Below are 18007 nucleotides of genomic sequence, written 5' to 3' on the forward strand. Positions count from 1 at the left end.
TGTCTGTTGCATACTTTGTATCACAAATTCCTCATACCAACAAGGTACCCAGATTTGACTCTCTGAAAGTATCTGTAAGGTACCGATAAAGTATTTCACACCACCACGGACAAAACAAAATCATTCTTACCTGCCATTTAGCTCATGTTGACTTAGCAAAAATTGTGTGGTTTCATATATTATCTTTTTGCAAATTTTCACATAATTCACATCTCCAAGTCAGAATGGCATCAGGGCAGCATTACCACACAGGCAGATTTCTCACATCAGCAAAAGAGCCAAACCTTCATTTTGTGGTAACAAAACAATAACAATACTAAATATATAAGAAAAATAAATCACTGGCTAAAACATAATACAAAAACATTTGGAAAAAGAATACCCCAAAGACTTGCAATATTACACATAAATTTCTCTTGATTTTCCTAGGAAACGGCACAAAATGTACAATGATCATTAAAAGGTTAGTGCATGCATGAACTGATTAATAGTTTTCTACTTTCCAAGTTCAGCTTAATTTTTCAAAAACTGCAGAACAGGAAAACATAGCCAAATTCCCTGCAAGAACACAAACCTATAGTTATACAAAATGCTGCTTAAGGAAAGAGCAACAGCCACTATTTGGCTGCTTGTGCCCCATATGTTAATTCCCATCTATTTCATTTCCTAGCGTTACAATTCTATAAAAAGTGGCTAAGAAGAACATTTCCGCAGAATTATGATCAATTACAGTTTTTAATGTTTAATATACACAAGGCAACGATCTGACTACATTCGCTGAAACCACAAAACGTGTACAGCAGAATCTTCTTCCAGAGGCCGGGTCTGTAAACTGCAGCTGCACACCACTCTTGATTTCAAGTGCAGATTTCTCCTGATTAGGGAGAAGGAAGTTGAAAGTTCATCATTAACCAAAAAACCTCAAACATGCATATCAAACCCAGTCCAAATATCTATCCCCTTCCACAGCTTTCTGCACAGATACATACATATTACTTAAGTAACAAAACTGACTAGAAAGCACACCAATTTTATTTTACAAAAAAAAAAAATCTGGAAAAGGAACATAGCCATAAAATACATCATCTTTTGTACACGGTGGTTTAATATTTCATACAGAATCCCAGAAAAAGTGCTTTAATTGAACCTTCAATATATTTTGCCATCATCTTTATGTTAACAGGACTCCTACAAAGGTTCCAGGAAAGAAATACTTATGAAACAGAGAACAAGGGAACACATAAGCCATTACAGAAGATTGGATTAAAATGTACTTACCCAGGCCTCTCAAATATCATACATCTCCATTATGTAGGCTTTAGGCACCAAGCCAATGGTTCCCTTCATTTCTCCTACCCACCAGCCAAATCTATTGTACTCCTAATTGAAAACAATATGCAATATTAACCTTTAGTCTGATATAAATGCAATAGAGTTTTGTATGCAACTCCTTATGGATGCTTTCTCTTATATACAGTTATAATCATTTCAACTGAAAATTAAAACATTATATCTTTTTGTTAGAGGCACTCACATGCAGAGTTAGGCAAAGATAGAAGTTAAATTTTAAAAAGGCCAGGCATACTCAGGAAAATTTCTTAATTATGGCCACACTTCCCTATAACACCTACGAACTATAGCTGATCTGTCCATCCTGTATTTGTCACAAATACAGAAATCGTACCTTTGTAACTAAAATCTAATAGCACAATGTTGACATACAAAAATCAACAGGGATTCTTTCAGTATCACAAGGCTAAACTCTTAAGAAACTTACAATCAACTTATTTTAAATACTACTTTGCTCAAATGTGAAGGGAACACTATATATCTAATACATAATCTCTTTCTACGGACAAAGTCTACTATTGCTTTAGGCTTGCAGAAAATTCTACGGCAGATCTCATATGTCTGACAGATGACTAATGTACTTTTGTTTGAAATTTGTTTAGGTTTAGTGAGATAAATATGAAACAAAATGAATTATAATAGTTTAAAGAAATAATATCTTCCAAAAGCAATACCAAGTAAGAGTATTGTGGGATCCAAATTTAATTTTTTTCCTATGAGGTAAATATTTTAAGATCAATCCTAACAGCGGTTCAATAAATTGTAACAGCTGAAATTGCGCACACACACATATATTGAGTTACAAATGAAGCATTATTAAAACAGAGACCCCATTCAAAATGGAATGATTAGTAAGATAGAAATTACTTTGGAACAAACATGGAAAATACAAAATACACAGATATCTGTGATAAGCAACATCTGCTTCCTGCTACGCTCTTCTTCTGATGAGAAAAGCAAAAGGCTGTAGGATTTTGAATTAATGGTCCTACTGAGATGAAGCTATTATTTTGACTGTAGATAAAGTTTTTCAGCTATAAATAGTCAAGTGGAGCTTAAGGGTTAATGGAGTTTCATTAGAGCCCGAGCTATAATGATTTGCTGCTGGCATATTTGGCCTGGTCGAGAGTTCTCTAGGGTCCTATGAGGTGCTCAGCGTACTCAGCTCTCCCTGTGCTTAACTACGATGAAGCCCTATTGATGGCCTACTTTCATGTGGGCCCAGGATTTTATTATTTTTTTTTAACTTTTTTGCCTTTTTTTCTTTTTTTAACACGCTCGCATGCAGGCACACACACAAGATTCTATCCTACTATCCATAAAATACTGCAGGATGTGTGATTTAAAGAAAACCCACATAAAAAGCAGCAGGAAAACCTTCATTTATGATGTGAACACACAAATGAGAAAGCTGCAAAAGTAATTCCACCTTCTTCCCCCTTCCACTGCAGAACAGACTGCTGGGGATGGGTCGGGTCTGGTCTGAAAGTCTAGGGGTACCTGAACCTCATCTTCAGTGCAAACTGCTCTCCACAGAAGTTAAGAACAGCTCATAACCTTTCCCATGGGGATACACATCACACCCCGAATCCTTAAAGGCTAAATAATACCCTGACACTGAAGTTTATTGTGTTCCGTAGCAGTCTGTTTAAAAATCTATGTTTTATCTCAAAATACACTGGTTAAATATACAAACTGGATTTCTAGACTGAAGTGGGAAATTGCTGAAAGGAGCAGTACTCACGTATGCTACTGGAATCTCAGCAATAAATCTCTCCAAGAGAAAGCAACAAAAGATTTTAAGCTGTTACATGGAACTCGTGAAGTGACTGACAAGAGTGATTAAGCAAGTTTTGCTAGACATCGGCCAAAAAAACAAACAATACATGAAATGAGGGAAGTGGCTTAGCTAAGCGGTCATTAAATTGCGTATGACAAATGGCGTAGAAAAAGCCTGTGGACTACATTATCCATTGAAAAAGTTCCACTTAGCAACACTACATGAACTTAGAAACAATTGTTTTTAAAGAAACAATTCAGATACCTCAAATTAAAATTAAAACATGCTGCTGTTTTGAAAACTTTCTGGTTTTTGCTACTTACTAATACACCACTTACTGCTCTGGCATGAAGCTAAGTGAGAAGATGAAATGAATGTTGATGTAACAGACTAGTAAACTAATTTAAGGATTCACTGCAACCATTATACCATACAGACAATATTGCAACACAGAAGCTTTTACTTTACATTACTATTCTTTGCATGGGTCTCAAGAGCAACATGAATCCCAATTAAACTATCTGCAGTCTATAGAAGTCTGAACAAAAATACAATGCAGATACCTGGCTACCAAGAATATAAAACTTTAATCGCAGGTTTTGGAATAATTAGATAGCACTCCCTTTTAAACTGATTAAAGTACAGACATTTCTCTTCAAACTCCTAACCACTCCTTTCTGTCCTCAGTACCACAAAAGAGTGTTTACTAGTCAGGCAGATAAGCAGTGTCCCCCAGTCCTTTCTTGAAGTCACATATAAAGTCCAAATTGATGTATTGTTTCTATCAACGTTATCACATGAACTCCTTCACAGCAATATAATTTAATTAATACACTGCTGTTGTAAGGTCCGTATGTCTATTACTGCTGCTTAGGATGTGTAGAATAAAAGTCCAAACCCCACATTTGTGGGAAATAATGACTAATACGCAGAAGGACATGAATACAGTGAGGAGTTTTATGTGAATTTTTAAGAGTCGGGAAGCACGGTGCTTCTGCAAGCGTCAGCTTCAGATCTCAGGTACCACTGGGTTTACCATCTGGTATCCCTCACTGCATTCAGCTCTTAACATCACTGCTAACATAGGCAAGCGACTATACTTCAGAAGGACTGATAAAATAATGAAGAGTCCTTTAATCTACAGGAAACCATTGTAGTCAATTTATAAGAAATATTGCATCCCTTTGTAGGATGTGTAATTATTTTCTATTAATCATGTGCTATAAAGCTACATTATGTGGTTATTCTGTTATCACTAGAAAGAGGCCTGCAGTCAGCTCCTGACAATGTTAGGTAATTACTAACACAAAGCTTCTTTCTCCTTATGTAGAAATGCTATCAAGATCCAGAGGTGCTGTGATGCTCGCTGTATGAAAATAACTCTCCGAAGAAATTCAATAACTGCAAAATGAATTGCTCCAAGGCAAAGAGAGGGATAGGAGAGGGGGGCAGGGGAGATCCAGCCGCCCTGCGATGAGGAGAATGCACAAGTGTGCGGCCGGCGCTCTGCCATGTGACTGGGAGCACATTTGCCACACCGGGCGATACCGGGCAGGGACGGGGGGAGGAAGGGGCCACCGCCACCCCCGGGACACAAGCACCGGGGCAGGGGAATATATTATGCCAAATAACATGAAACAAACGCCTTAACAAATGACTTAATGCTTTCTAAGCTACTTCTGTGTTTTCACTGTCATAGAGTGGATTTTTTTTTTTCCCCCAGCAGAAATTTATTAACCAAAGTGAAGTAATTTCACAGGGCAGCAAGGAACAGGTTATGACTTAACATTTAACATGCTGGCAAAACACTCTCCATACAGCGTGCTGTGATAGCTGGGGGTGGGGGGAGAAATCCCATCAGGGTTTACAGGCTCCTTAAATGCTCTCAACTGAACACACTGTGAGTAGATGCTTCTCCTCGTCCCCATCCCACCAATGCGCATGTACCCCTGACTCCATGAGGCACTCATCATAGAAGCTTTTGCACTTGGGGAAAACACAGTAGGTAGAAATACACTACCTGTTTTTCACTGATATCTTTTAAATCCGAGATTTTTGTACTATATAGAAGATATGCAAGAAGAGAAAAAGTTTTATATGCAAGGGGATTTCCAAAATGGTCTCTACCTTTAGAACAGAGCCTCTGTGTAAATGAGGATCTCCAGATGCTTTGCACCGTATTAACTTCTACTGACTTCAGCAAAAGTTGAGAACATCTGGTCCTTGGGCAATTAGTCCCTATTGTTCAATACATATGGTATGGGTTTTTGTGTGTCTGTGGGGTGGGTTTTTTTAATTTGTTTTGTTTTTTAAAAAGAGTTGCTGAAAATCATCATTGTGTTTCAATGCCTTGAAGAAAACAATGGAGTTGTATTTTAAAAAAACACAACTGAAGTGTGTGAACTCAAGATATTTCTCCTGCCCTCTTCCAGTGGCACTATAAGTAATAGTAACTTACAGGCTGAAGATCTGCAAACTTAAAAACCAAAAAGCAAAAGGTATCTATAGCCTTGTTTGGGCTTAAAATAAGCAGCCTCTCCTATCAAGCTAAAGATGTGCGGGAAGCAGGGAGAAATTTTTTTCAAAGAACATCCTGGGGGGCAATTTTGGCAAGATAATATTTTAAAACACCTCTAATTCATCCAGGAGATTCAGACCAGCTAAAAAATTTTAGAACTTCCTTTGGTGTAATTGCTGAATGATACACTATCGACCAGGGAGCATTTTTGGCACAGAACAGCATTTTCTCTAAAAAGCAGTAAATGACAAATGTTTTCGGTAACTGAATGAGACTTCTTCACAGGTAGTAGAGTTGTTTTAAGACAGCAATAAAATGGTCATCTTTAAGAATATAAGCCTCAGATTTATTGTATGGTTGCATTATTAGGTTTTATTTCCTGCAATGACATGAGACAAAATAGACACCAATTAAAGAGTTCCAATACAAATCAGGGTAAGCAGACTGAAGTCTGAACCAAAACTGGCGCCTGAAAACACCCTGGAATGACAGAAGGACCATTTCAGTTTCCATTAGACAACACAATGCCAAAATTTTTTCAACTCAGGTAGGTAAATGGTTACACTTTATCAGTATGCAAACCAAGATAGCTAAAGTCACTTTGCAGTGACTGCACCTTCCAGTTGAAGGACTTTGCTCTTATGTTTGGCCATGTATCTCTTTTTTTTTTTTTTTTTTTCTTTTTGCTATAAGGAATATACCTAAACAAGCCAGAATGAAATGTGCAACTTAGTATTGCGTTTTCATTTGGATAAGAAGCGTCCCGCTGAAGTGAATCTCCCAGTGCTCCCGCTTTCCACACCTTGGCTCACTTTGCAGAGCCGTCAATCTCAGAGCACACACACTACAGTTCTTTTAGATGAAAGCAAAATGGAAGAGGCACTTGAGCATGCTCCAACCACTAATGTGTTCTCATTCCACAAAACCAGACTAGATCTCTTCGGACATCAAACCCCTTTGAAAATGCACAGTATAAATACCGGGGCCTCAGGACTGTGTTTCACTCTGCAAATCTGCTCCTATTGGTACTGCCTGTTTGCTAAGGTAGACGTAGGCAGTATGGTCATGGAAAGTGAAATTAATGTTAATATGGATCTCGGTAGGATCAGTCAGAAAACAGCCTGACAAAAAAAAAAAAAAACCCTCAAGATTTTAGTATGCCTTTCAGCTCTTTTTGAAAAAAATACTGAATAAATAAATTTTATAAAGATTATACAGACAACGTACCAAAAGCTCACACTGATCATGAAACAGCTGCACTGTTAAGTTGCACTTTATTTCATAAACAGTAATCTGAGCTATGGAGATTTCTTTGTTTGGCTTTTCACTAAGCAAAAAATACAGGTTGACATGTGAGCATTTTAATACACATTTCTTGTATTGAAAGAACAAAAATCTGCCACACTAGAAATGTACAACCACTGAATAAAGGGTAATCTAGATACCAAGTTAATACTCTACTTTCCTGAAAAATTTGAGACCAAAGGGTTAAGTCATAGATGAGATTTCCATGAATCATAAATACCAGAGTGAGCAGCATTATATTGCATTGGCATGTACTGAAATAATAACAGGGAAGGAGAATTCCAGTTTGAGATATAATTTCTGATTTTCAAGTATTATTTGTTGTTTAATGCAAATATAAATATAAACGAGATGGGAATTAAATTAGCTTAAAAGTTAAGAAATGTCAGTAATTCTACTAAGCTAACATCTGCTACTAAGCCTGCTAACATCTAAGTAAATTTCCATTATTATTTGCATTTGGCTGATGAAACCATGGCATTTCCCAACACAAAGCATGCACCTAAAGCAAACAAACAAATACTGCAAGTGCTGCACTTGCATAATTTGTACATACCAAAATTAAAAAACAAAAAATAGGGCTACCTCCACTCACAGTTCCCTTTGTTTCTGGAAATTGATTTCTTGAGTAAGAGCTATGGAAGATTTATAAAAAGGATTGTTATCTCAGGGTTTGTTTCCCCATTTATCATATGGTCTTGAAAGCAAAGGCAAGCCCATAAATGAGCAGGAGTTAAGAGCAATCATCCTTTTATAAAACAGGATGCCTAAGTATTGCATTTCTAATAGTCAATATTAACTAAAAAGTCAATATTAACTAAGAAATCTTATTAATGAGTCCCTCTATCAGTAGAGCTATAAAGTGTTTTCTACTGCATAGCAGGAGAGGGGCATGTGGTTTTCTGAAAGTTCACATGATTCGTAGCCTACATTATAAAAGCCACTTGAATATCCAGGAATATTATAGATCAAAATGATAATTGTATGAGTTTATCTGTACAGATACATTCATCAATTAAACTGAAAAATTAACTATCTTTTTAAATAAAGAAAAGCTAACAAGTGCTATTGCAACAGTTCTGTTAATTCTGCTCAGATTAAAAACTCAACTTTTGAAGGAAACTCTCAAATGTAGGAAAACCTAGAAAAAAGTTTGGGGAATTTTTTGTAAGAGCTCATAGGACCGCTGCCACACAAAAGCCACAACAGGCATAAATATTTAGATAACAGCTAAAACAGTTTGGAATGCACCTCTAAAACAAGGAAAACGTGCTTTTCTACAGTCCTTACAGTAGTTGGGCATAGGCATTTGTATTATCAGAGCGTAAGCACACAAATCATGCTCATTGCACTAACACTGAATTTTGATGTTCAGTTTAAAGCAAATTATGGGGGATTTGTCTTTGCATAATGCTTAGCTATTTTAGGAAGTAAACGTTGCCAAACTGAAACCTTGCTCATTCTTCTGAAAGGCATTCACTAGAAACTTATGTGTAACATATTGCTCCTCTTGCTTTATTTAAATTATATCAATGCCCAAATTTGCTAAACTAGTTGCTAATAACTTCTGTTGTACTAATGATCTAAATTCTTGAAAACAAAATAGTCACTTTTCCCCTAATTTCTATAAAGGTATGTGAAAATCAGGTAAAAATATATTGCTTTGGCATAGCTACTGCTGAGAGAGACAAACATCTATCATCACATTCCTCAGAGGAAGCTATACCATTTATATTTCAATGTAAAACAAAGAACTATTACATGTTGCACAAATATGCTCGATATTTTGTTAATGCTTCACCCTTCCCACTATAATACTGCTATACCCGTATTTACTTCCTCATCAGCAAAATGTGATTTTCAAGAGTAATGTTGATACCTGGCTGACATATGATAGAAAGGCAATAAAGCCATAGCTAGGTTCAAGCTGAAGCTGAATTTATGACACCATTTTGGTTCCATACACATCGCCTCCTGTCAGTACCTGCATCTCTCATTTTCAACCACTAGATGGTGTGAAAAAATAAAAAAATTGCCAAGGATTCCTGCCGACTGCCACAAAATCCAAGTATTAATATAGTGGATTAGGAAATATTTTTTGAAGAAAAGTCTTGACCCACTTCAGGATGGTTAGGTTCACTTTTCCTTTGGTTATATTTTCACTTACCAGACAAAGAGCTCATAAATGATCAGACCTTGAAACTGAATCAAGTGGAGTGTTAAGATGGATAATTGTCTGGCACTTTCCCCTCCAAGGACCCTAAATTCAGAGCTGACAGTAGTGGCCAGCACTCATTTTTCTGAAAAAGCTGTAACAATCTTTAAGTGAAACAGGGCTGAATTTTCTGGGCTGTATTTTGGAGTAGAAATCATTCCCAAAGAGAGAGGCTCTATATATCTGGAGAAGCAGCAAGCCTGTTTCAAGGACCGATTACGGATTAATCACGGCATGACCACAAGACAGTTGATATACAGAGGACAGCTTAAGCTACTGTTTTTCTATTCTGCTCTATTTTTTAAATTAAATTTCTCACTCTTTTGGGGAAGGAGTAGCAAATTATTTTTTCACCTACAAGCTGAAGATTAAGATTTTTATAGTCCCCATACCATACTAGAACACCACAACCCACAAAGAGGCAAAACTCGAAACTCGTACACTGGGATCCGTTTGTTCATGGGCTTTTTGGGGGGAGGGAGAGGGGAAAGAGGTGGTTATTTTAAATTAGTACCATTCTTCAGTACTGTATAACTGCTTGAAAGTCTGCCGAATCCAAGAGTGTTATTTTGCCTTTAGTAATGCAATTCAGTTATTAATTTAAGTGACAATGAAATACCTCAAAAGACATACATGGTCACGTTACCATTAATAATATATCTTCTATGTTTTTATATAGGACTATCTTTCTATCCATAAATCTTAAATTTATTTAAGCAGAAGCTGTTACATTTATTATCCAGAAACATTGCAGTTAAAGTTATCGCGGAAGATTTAAAGCAATTATGACAAAACTGAAAAGTTTGAAACTAAGACAAACAGATGCCTCTAGCTTTCACGTACCTACATGTATATTTGAATGACCTACAATACATTTGGCATTAATTGTACCAAATAGCAATTACATCTGAGATATATATTCTACATATATTTTAAAAGGTGTTTTTTTTCAATGAGAACTTGAAAAGCTCGGCTTTTTTTTCTCATATGTGGGGAAACGAGAAATTGCCTTTGATGAATTGTTCAGAAGTAGACTTCAACAGACCATGAGATATACACTTTAGGGGAGATTTTGGTTTTGTTGGGGAAAGAGAGGTTGTTAAGGAAAAAAAAGAAAATTAACCAGCATTAAATTAAAAAAAAAAAATCATGCTTATACTGCTTATCAACGCTTTAGATGAGAGGAATTATATTTATCATTGGCTTTGCAAATAGGAAAACAGTAAATTAAAAATTGTCCAAATCTGTCAGAGCAAACAAATTTGGAATCTGAGCTGTCAGAACAATTACAATATACATACAAAGATGAAAGCATAGTTCAAGAAAACAAACCATCTTCTCTAGCAAGATGCCCCAAAAGTCAGAATCAGCACAGTCAGGAATATAAAACAGGAAACAAAAACATAACATACAAGATAATTTAAAATTCTACAAGGTTAACTTTTACAAGCAGAAAGCACATTGTCTCCCGTTAAATCAGTTAACAAATGGTAGCCAAGATTTAACAAGTAAATAAACATGCTTTCAAGTTAATTCCTGTTATACAGCTATGTTTTAAATGTGATTATAGTTCATTTGACAAAATAAGTAATTGCAGTGAATATCTGATTGCAAACAAAGGATCTGAAAGGGAGTGCCAATTTCCCCCCATAGAACTGTGGGAATGTGCCCTTCTGCCATGGCTCTCTTTTTACAACTATGTAGCCCCAGTAGCATCCCGTACCTTGCTGAGAATGTAGATAACATCACCACGTTTAAATGTCAATTCATCAGGTACATCTCCTGTGCAGTCCCACAAACCTTGATAGAAATTGGCATAATCGGTATTTTTGCTATCTGCAAAGAAAACAGCATCTAATTACAAAAGGATAAAGACTGAGGGACTAAAGTTACTCTTTACATCTCCAGATACTACAAAGCAATTTATTAGCACACATTTCTTACTCCTCTTTGTAGAAACTGCTCCTTCATACCACAAAAGCAAGTGGAAGACAAGTTTAATGTGCCTTCACTGGCAAGTTCTATCACTTAAAGACATGTAGCCACAGGTTTTCAAAGCATTTTCCAGCTGCAACTTAAAGCAGCTACTTTTCCTCTACTCATATACTTCCAGCAAGCCGTATTTGTATCTCAACTTGAAACTGGCAAAATAATAATCTGTGAAAGGAAGCCAAAGTAAGTATTTTGTGATATGCTCCCCCTCCCTCTTCTGTTCCAACAAAACTAAATAACTTCTCTGAGAACCTTTGAGATAATCCTTGATTGTTCCTTCTGAAATATCGGAGAACTTGGAAACTGTTGCTGAAGCTGCATTTTAAAAATATTTGTGTCAGCTCCAGTTTAGGACATTAAGCTCTGGCTAAACATGCAACTACACTACAGTCATAAACTCATCCCTCTCACAGCATAAGCACAATGGATGTGCTGTGTTCAAGCTGCCATACAGACCATTAACTGATTGATTATTTAGCACTCTTTGCTCTGTAATACGGCAATAACACAGTAATAAATGCTTTGTCATACACTTACAATACAGAGTACATCTATTGAAACACAGCGCTTACACACGGTTAAATACACTGGGTGCTTCTGTTACACTGCAAACTATTTCCTGTTTTTAATTCCATGAGAATGGAGTGTGATGAGTTAATGCAAAAAGAATGTAAGCAATACCACTAAGATGACCAGTTACATTATGTATACACTAACCAGACAGAATGTATATGTACTAATAATTTACATCACTGGAAAGCTATCTTCTCATTCTGATAACATAAATATCACTGAACTGGCTGGATCAAGGCTGTCATCTTAGTTTTGTTATATGATCCTTGAACAGCAGGCTTGCTGGTTATTCCAACATATACCAGTTACATTTGCATGTCGTTAGCACTCTACACCATTATTTATAGTTTACAATTTAATCATGATTGGTTCACTTTATTACTGAAAAAATCCTGCTAAAATATCAAGTATCAAGCGCGAGAAAGTGTTGTGCCCTAAAGAAATCAAGCAGTATTCAACTTGTGGTTTTCCCTATTTTGACAAATACTTAGATTTTAATTTTAATACTCTCGGCAGGAGCAAGAACAGTTTTTCTATTTATCCATTTCAGTCTGTGTTCTGTGCTATCTTGTTTTGATGGCAATACTGTCATAAATCTAAATATTCACAACCTTGAATTTAAAAGCTGCTGTGCAAGTTAACCACTGTTTAATTTTTCATAAACTGGTGATTAGTAACTACCACTTGCTATATAGCACTAGGGGGCGTTCTGACTACCAGTGCACAAATTCTTATGTCAGCACACCAAAAGCAGCAATACATACATACATAAAAACTCCCGACCATTCAGAAATAAGAGATCTGGTTATTGTAAAATGCATAGACAGAATAATTTCAAGAGGAAGGCAAAATCAGTTTGAAATGTTGCACCTCCCAGTTTTGGGCCTTCCTATTTGTCAACTCATTATTCACCAATTTAGCATTAGACAATTATAAACAGTAACACAGGTTAGCGCCAACTTAATTTGTGATAGATATTAAATCAGAATCTCTCCTCAGTCTTTTGGTACTGCACTGATCACAGTTCCCAGCTCTATCTTGTAAAAGATAATGTAAGCCCACGTGAGAAAAAATGAAAAGAACTATTTTGGTATATCTCACCTTTCAAATCTTTCAGCGGTTGTCTTATTCGTTTGGTTTAAAATACATTAACCAGGACTTTTATTTCTTTAGAATTGCACTGAAATGAATCATGACTTTTCTCACTGACTTCTATTACTTTGCGGTCTGTTCTTACCTTTATGTGCCTGAAGTAACTCCTGTTAATGCTAATGGGAGTTACACGGGGAACATCAGCAACAGAAGAGATCCCACAGCCGGTAAGACATGTCTATATGTTCATCATGAGCAATTATTTAAGACTTTAAGTGGGAAAGCAAATCAACTAATAACACAACAACAGTGGAAAAGATGCATTTTAAAATAAGCTTATTGCAACAGTGAAGATGTTGCCCAAAGACTCTGTGCCCTCATTGGTGAATTCAACATCAGAGATGTTTAAATCAGAAAGCCACATTTCTTGGAAAAACACATACCAATATACCAGGAGCACAGAAATGAAAAATAGGGAGAGAAAGTGCCAGTGTAAGTCTGTGAACAACTATGCTGGTCTTCCAACAAGTTTTAATCTCAAATTCGAAATCTACTCTCACATCTACCAGCTCAAGTTTCTCCAAATTTTTTAAATGCAACTATACACGCATACAAGCCAATTGTAACTTTAACTTCAGAACCATTTAAAGGGCAAAATGATTCATAAAATGATTCACAGTGCATCACAAACACAGAAGTAGAACAAAAAAAAAAAGCTTCAAAAACCTCTGCAAAACACAAGCCCATTCTTTCTTACTTCAGTCCCTCTTTCAGTTACAGAGGACCCTGCCAAATTTGATTTGATTGCCTCTGAAGAACTGAATAAAACAAAACAAGGAGACCTGGGTAAAGGAATTTGGTGTTTATAAGGAAATGAAATTATATGAGCTTCTTAAACACATGTAATACTTGAAAACAGCTGGTGGATTTAGCATCCAGAACTTATGTGCCCATTAGAGTTCAAATTCAAAAGGTATTGATTTGCTGGCATTACTCTGTCACAATTACACTCTATTCTTATACACTGTGAAATGTTTTGTGCCTTAAAACTACTATGATGACATAATTGCCAAACTAAAGTCTGTTGTATTTCAAAGGCATGGTCACTTAGGCCGTAAATATGAGTGAAATGTGATTTTAAAAAAAATAAATTAAAATGCATAGGAGAGGGTAGAAAGCAGTTTGGTTTTACCTACCCACTGCTTTTAATATTACCAATCACAAGAAATGGTTGAGCAGGACTTTGGATAGGTTGTTTCTCCAGGAAATACTTCTTTCATTCCAGGACAGCAATCTGGATGAACAACTACACAAGAGTTTCCAAAACTCTTCCACAAAGAATTCCTCATGGTTTTCTTCTGCCATCTCTGTTTTTCCAGTAACAGTAATAGGAACAACATATTTTTGTCCAATATACTGATGAAAACATTTCAGAGTTTATTTGACAGATCAAACAGCAACAGCTGCCAGCCTTCCTGCCAGCAGGGTCAGATCCTTATTTCACTAAAAAATACTGGCACCTGACAATACATGCTTGAAGAAAGAAAGGTGAACAGTTCACGTAAAAAAAATCTGACAAGTATATCACTCAAGCATACACTTCAAATATCGTAGACTGTTTAAATCTTAAGAATGCCCATGGATTACCCAGGGGGAAAAAAAAAATACAAGACTATTCTAACAGCCTCAATAGACAGAAAAAAACAAAACCTGGAAAAACAGATTAAGAGTACATCTTTCAGAGGGATTTAAGCGTGCTGTCCCATTGCTGCCTGAGACAATCAAACTGCCGGCTCCTCCATTCCTGCCCTCTCCCTTGTGCCAGTTCTGGCACTTGCCATTTCTGTGCACAAGCCTGGCAGAAAACTAAACTGACCAAAACAAAAACAGGAATTACACATTAAGTAAGGAAATGCACTACTTAAAACATTAAAAAAAAAAAGCGACGGTGCCTGATTTTCACCAATCTTCCATTTTAACATTGATGGCATAGTAAGTTAGTCACTTACTACAGTAGTGACTTAGAGCTACCAGTTCTATCATCTGCTTACACTTATGCATTGCTTGTGGAATGAAGAAACATGTGTGTAGGTTTTCCTTTCACCACCGTGGTCCACTGCCCAGTATATTAAACAGCTTGCCATTCTGTTTCATATTCCTCACCTCTTGATCAGATTCTTCAAAAGTTTATAGCATCAGATTTGAAGATTACTAGTCTGGACTACTTAATACTTGAAAGAGGTGAACTTCTGGAACATTACTCTATCTCCTTTTGGCAATGATGTGCTAAATATATACCATACTGAAGGCCTGAAGATGGAAAGACAGGTGAAGTTCAAAATTAATGCTACCAGAATGACTGTCTTACGCAAGCGATTTAGACTCTCAGTGTTTAGTCTCAATGCCCAGATGAGAAATACCCTGTTAAAGAACACAGTTATTTGTTCTGATGATGTCCTAAACTGCAAAGAATGCCCGTAACTAATTTACTTGCCCTTTTTCCCACATGCCAGAAAAATGGATTTTGCCCTTATGAAATAAGGGCAAAATAATTATACTGTCTTTATTTGGACTCAACTTCTAATCTGGCCCAATCTGTTCAGTATAATCTTTCTCACTTTCCTTCTCCTGTCATTACTTAGTTACTCTAAAATCAAGGTATTTACACTGAGACAGCACAGAACATGACACTTACTGAAACAGTGATTGTGGAAATGATAACAGGTAGATAGTGGTAGCAAAAAAGACCCAGCAAGCCATATAATATAACTGAAACTCTTCAATGCTTTGGTATTTTTTAATAATTAGGTCACTAGCAATTAATGTAAAGCTATCCAGCATCAACAGTCAGCATCCAGGAAGAAACAGAACTCAAGTCTGCACATTAATTGAAGTAGAGATAAGTTAAGGTAAGAAAAGAGTAGGAAAAAAGAAAGGGTTTTTTGCACTTATCAGGCTGAGCTCATACGCAATTTGCTGAATATTTTCTATGAAATTCAGATTTAGTAAAGCTAGGCAATCAATTAAATTTAAGAACGTATGTGCTGTTTGTGTGGAAAATCATGAAATACTGTTGAGTCAGGTTAGATATTTATGATGTGACACCTATCAGAAATACTCATGTCAACTCAGCCCTAAAAGTCAAACAAATTTCCAGTGTTAAACAGTTAACTAAGTAAGATCAGATCAGAAAATTATTGCTTGAAATGAATCTGATATCTGGGGAGAACTGTTATGGTATTTTCAAGGACATTACACAAATACTAGGTAAGACTGATAAGGCTGTTCTCATAGCAGTAGAAACTTTTCAGAAATGAAGGTGCTAAGGTTTTGATTTCTTAAAAGTAAGACCATTTAGAACTTCAAGAAGATACATTAGTGAAAAAAAAATGCTGTAGGCAACTTTATAATTGGATTGACCCCACGCTCCATTATGACAAAACACTCTTATAATTATGGTAATGTCTAAATGAGTACTAAATATTAAGACTGTAATGAGTCATGTTGTTTTACACATGTTTTTAGCAGAGCACAATGCTAACAGCATCTGATGACTTGGCTCTTGTTTCCTTTCCAAGAAAAGCAACCCAAAACTCCTCACAGCAACCTGTTCCTGCTTTCCTGTACGGGTCAGGAAATCAGGCCTCTGTTTCCTCTCCACATGTTGCAACAGGAAGAACACTGCAGAGCGACTTCCTAAAGGAACTCTTCTTGCCCACCCTTTCCTTGACAGCCCTGAAAGAATTATGTGTATTATGTACGATGGGGGAAGGAGAGCCAGATTGCATGTCAGTGCAGGTCACAGTTACAATGAAGCAGATCTCAAAAAGGTGTAAGGTCTGATAAGAAGCAAGTCTTCTCTACTTGCTGTGTCAAATCACCAATAGTTTATCTAAAGGTCTGTGCCCTTGAAGCACATATATATCTTGTTTTTAAGCATAACTGGAAATACCTTTCTGTCAAGAAAAGTTGTCTGGCCATGTGACTTTACATGGTGTTTGCAGTTATTTTTCCAGTCCCAGAGATAATTAGCACAAGGGCAGCTTGCCAAGCTAAAGCTGAGAGAATATCCTTCACAGCCTTTCTGGGCATTTGTGTCCTTTTCCAATTTTTATGCTGCTGTCACTGGACTCTGGCATTTCTTACCCAATTCATTTGCTTTCTGCGGTAATCATATGCAATGAAGATATGCATGGCCAACATTTAAACAGGCTGCAGATCAATTAGTGGTCTTAAGTTTATCTGATTTTTATCAAAGAAGACAGAGCTTTGGGTCGATTGTCAGAGCCTGTGTCAAGTTGACCTTTTCAGAGACGTCTACATTGCCAGTCCCTTGGGCAACTTGTTGTCCCCTGTTAGTCTCTGAATGGCAGAAGTCTGTTCTGCTCAAGCACAAAGTATACACAGATGTCTATATTACATTCTTATAGGTTTGACAGCAACTGCATGTTGTATCTATAAACTGTCCTTTAGCAGTGACACTTCCTCAATGATGATAAGCTAATTTATGCAACTAAATCTCCTTTGTGCAGAAATGAAAGCTAATTGAGTCATTACAAAGTAATTCAGGAAGGAATACCTTGTATAAATTGGCTTACTTTATAAATCCTTCTCAAGTGGTTTTCATGCATCCTAAGTGGTGCTAAGCAGTTTTGCTGCCATCAAATACCCAGGTGAAAAAGACAGCTTTACAGAGCTATAAAAACATTATTTTAAAACAGCAAAGGGAAGAGACAAGAAAATGAAGGTAAAAAGAAAGCGCATACACAAAATAAAGAGGAAAGATTTTAATTACCTGAAACAGTGGTAACTTTCTTCTGGCTCAGTTTTCTTGGCACTTCAGCCTTTGAAGGAACACGTTCTTCTGCAAAACACATAACGGCAAATGAAACTCTGAAGGGACACTTCAGCTGACAGGAATTACAGCCCACATCGTTCTGAAAGCCACACTCTACAGTTCCAGATCATAAGCCCTGTTTACTATTTTGCATTTGTACAGAAGTTGGAACGTTGTTATTTCTGTGGTTTCCCCCACCCATCCAAACACTCCAAGAGCTTTCTTTCAAAATCTCAATTGTGAACATCTGTTTCCCTTTTCACTCTGCTCTGAATGTGGTAATATAGAGCTGCAGTTCTGCTGTTTTTCAGTCATTCCGAGACAATTAGAATGAGGATCCTATTC

General features: G+C 36.6%; 1 protein-coding gene across 1 annotated transcript in view; it reads right to left on the minus strand.

The window, feature by feature from the left end:
* Nucleotides 1–486: 486 nt before the first annotated feature.
* SKAP2 (src kinase associated phosphoprotein 2) overlaps nucleotides 487–18007 on the minus strand; it is a 120318-nt gene continuing 102797 nt past the window's right edge. Inside the window, exons 11-14 of the mRNA XM_009887188.1 lie at nucleotides 17621–17689; nucleotides 10892–11004; nucleotides 1279–1380; nucleotides 487–874 (exon numbers count right to left, since the gene is read on the minus strand). Of these exons, the coding sequence (XP_009885490.1) occupies nucleotides 1288–1380; nucleotides 10892–11004; nucleotides 17621–17689 (275 nt within the window). The 3' untranslated portion in view covers nucleotides 487–874; nucleotides 1279–1287. The remainder of the gene's footprint in view (nucleotides 875–1278; nucleotides 1381–10891; nucleotides 11005–17620; nucleotides 17690–18007) is intronic.

Source organism: Charadrius vociferus, unplaced genomic scaffold (assembly GCF_000708025.1).
Source record: "Charadrius vociferus isolate BGI_N301 unplaced genomic scaffold, ASM70802v2 scaffold366, whole genome shotgun sequence".
In the NCBI taxonomy this organism is placed as follows: domain Eukaryota; kingdom Metazoa; phylum Chordata; class Aves; order Charadriiformes; family Charadriidae; genus Charadrius; species Charadrius vociferus.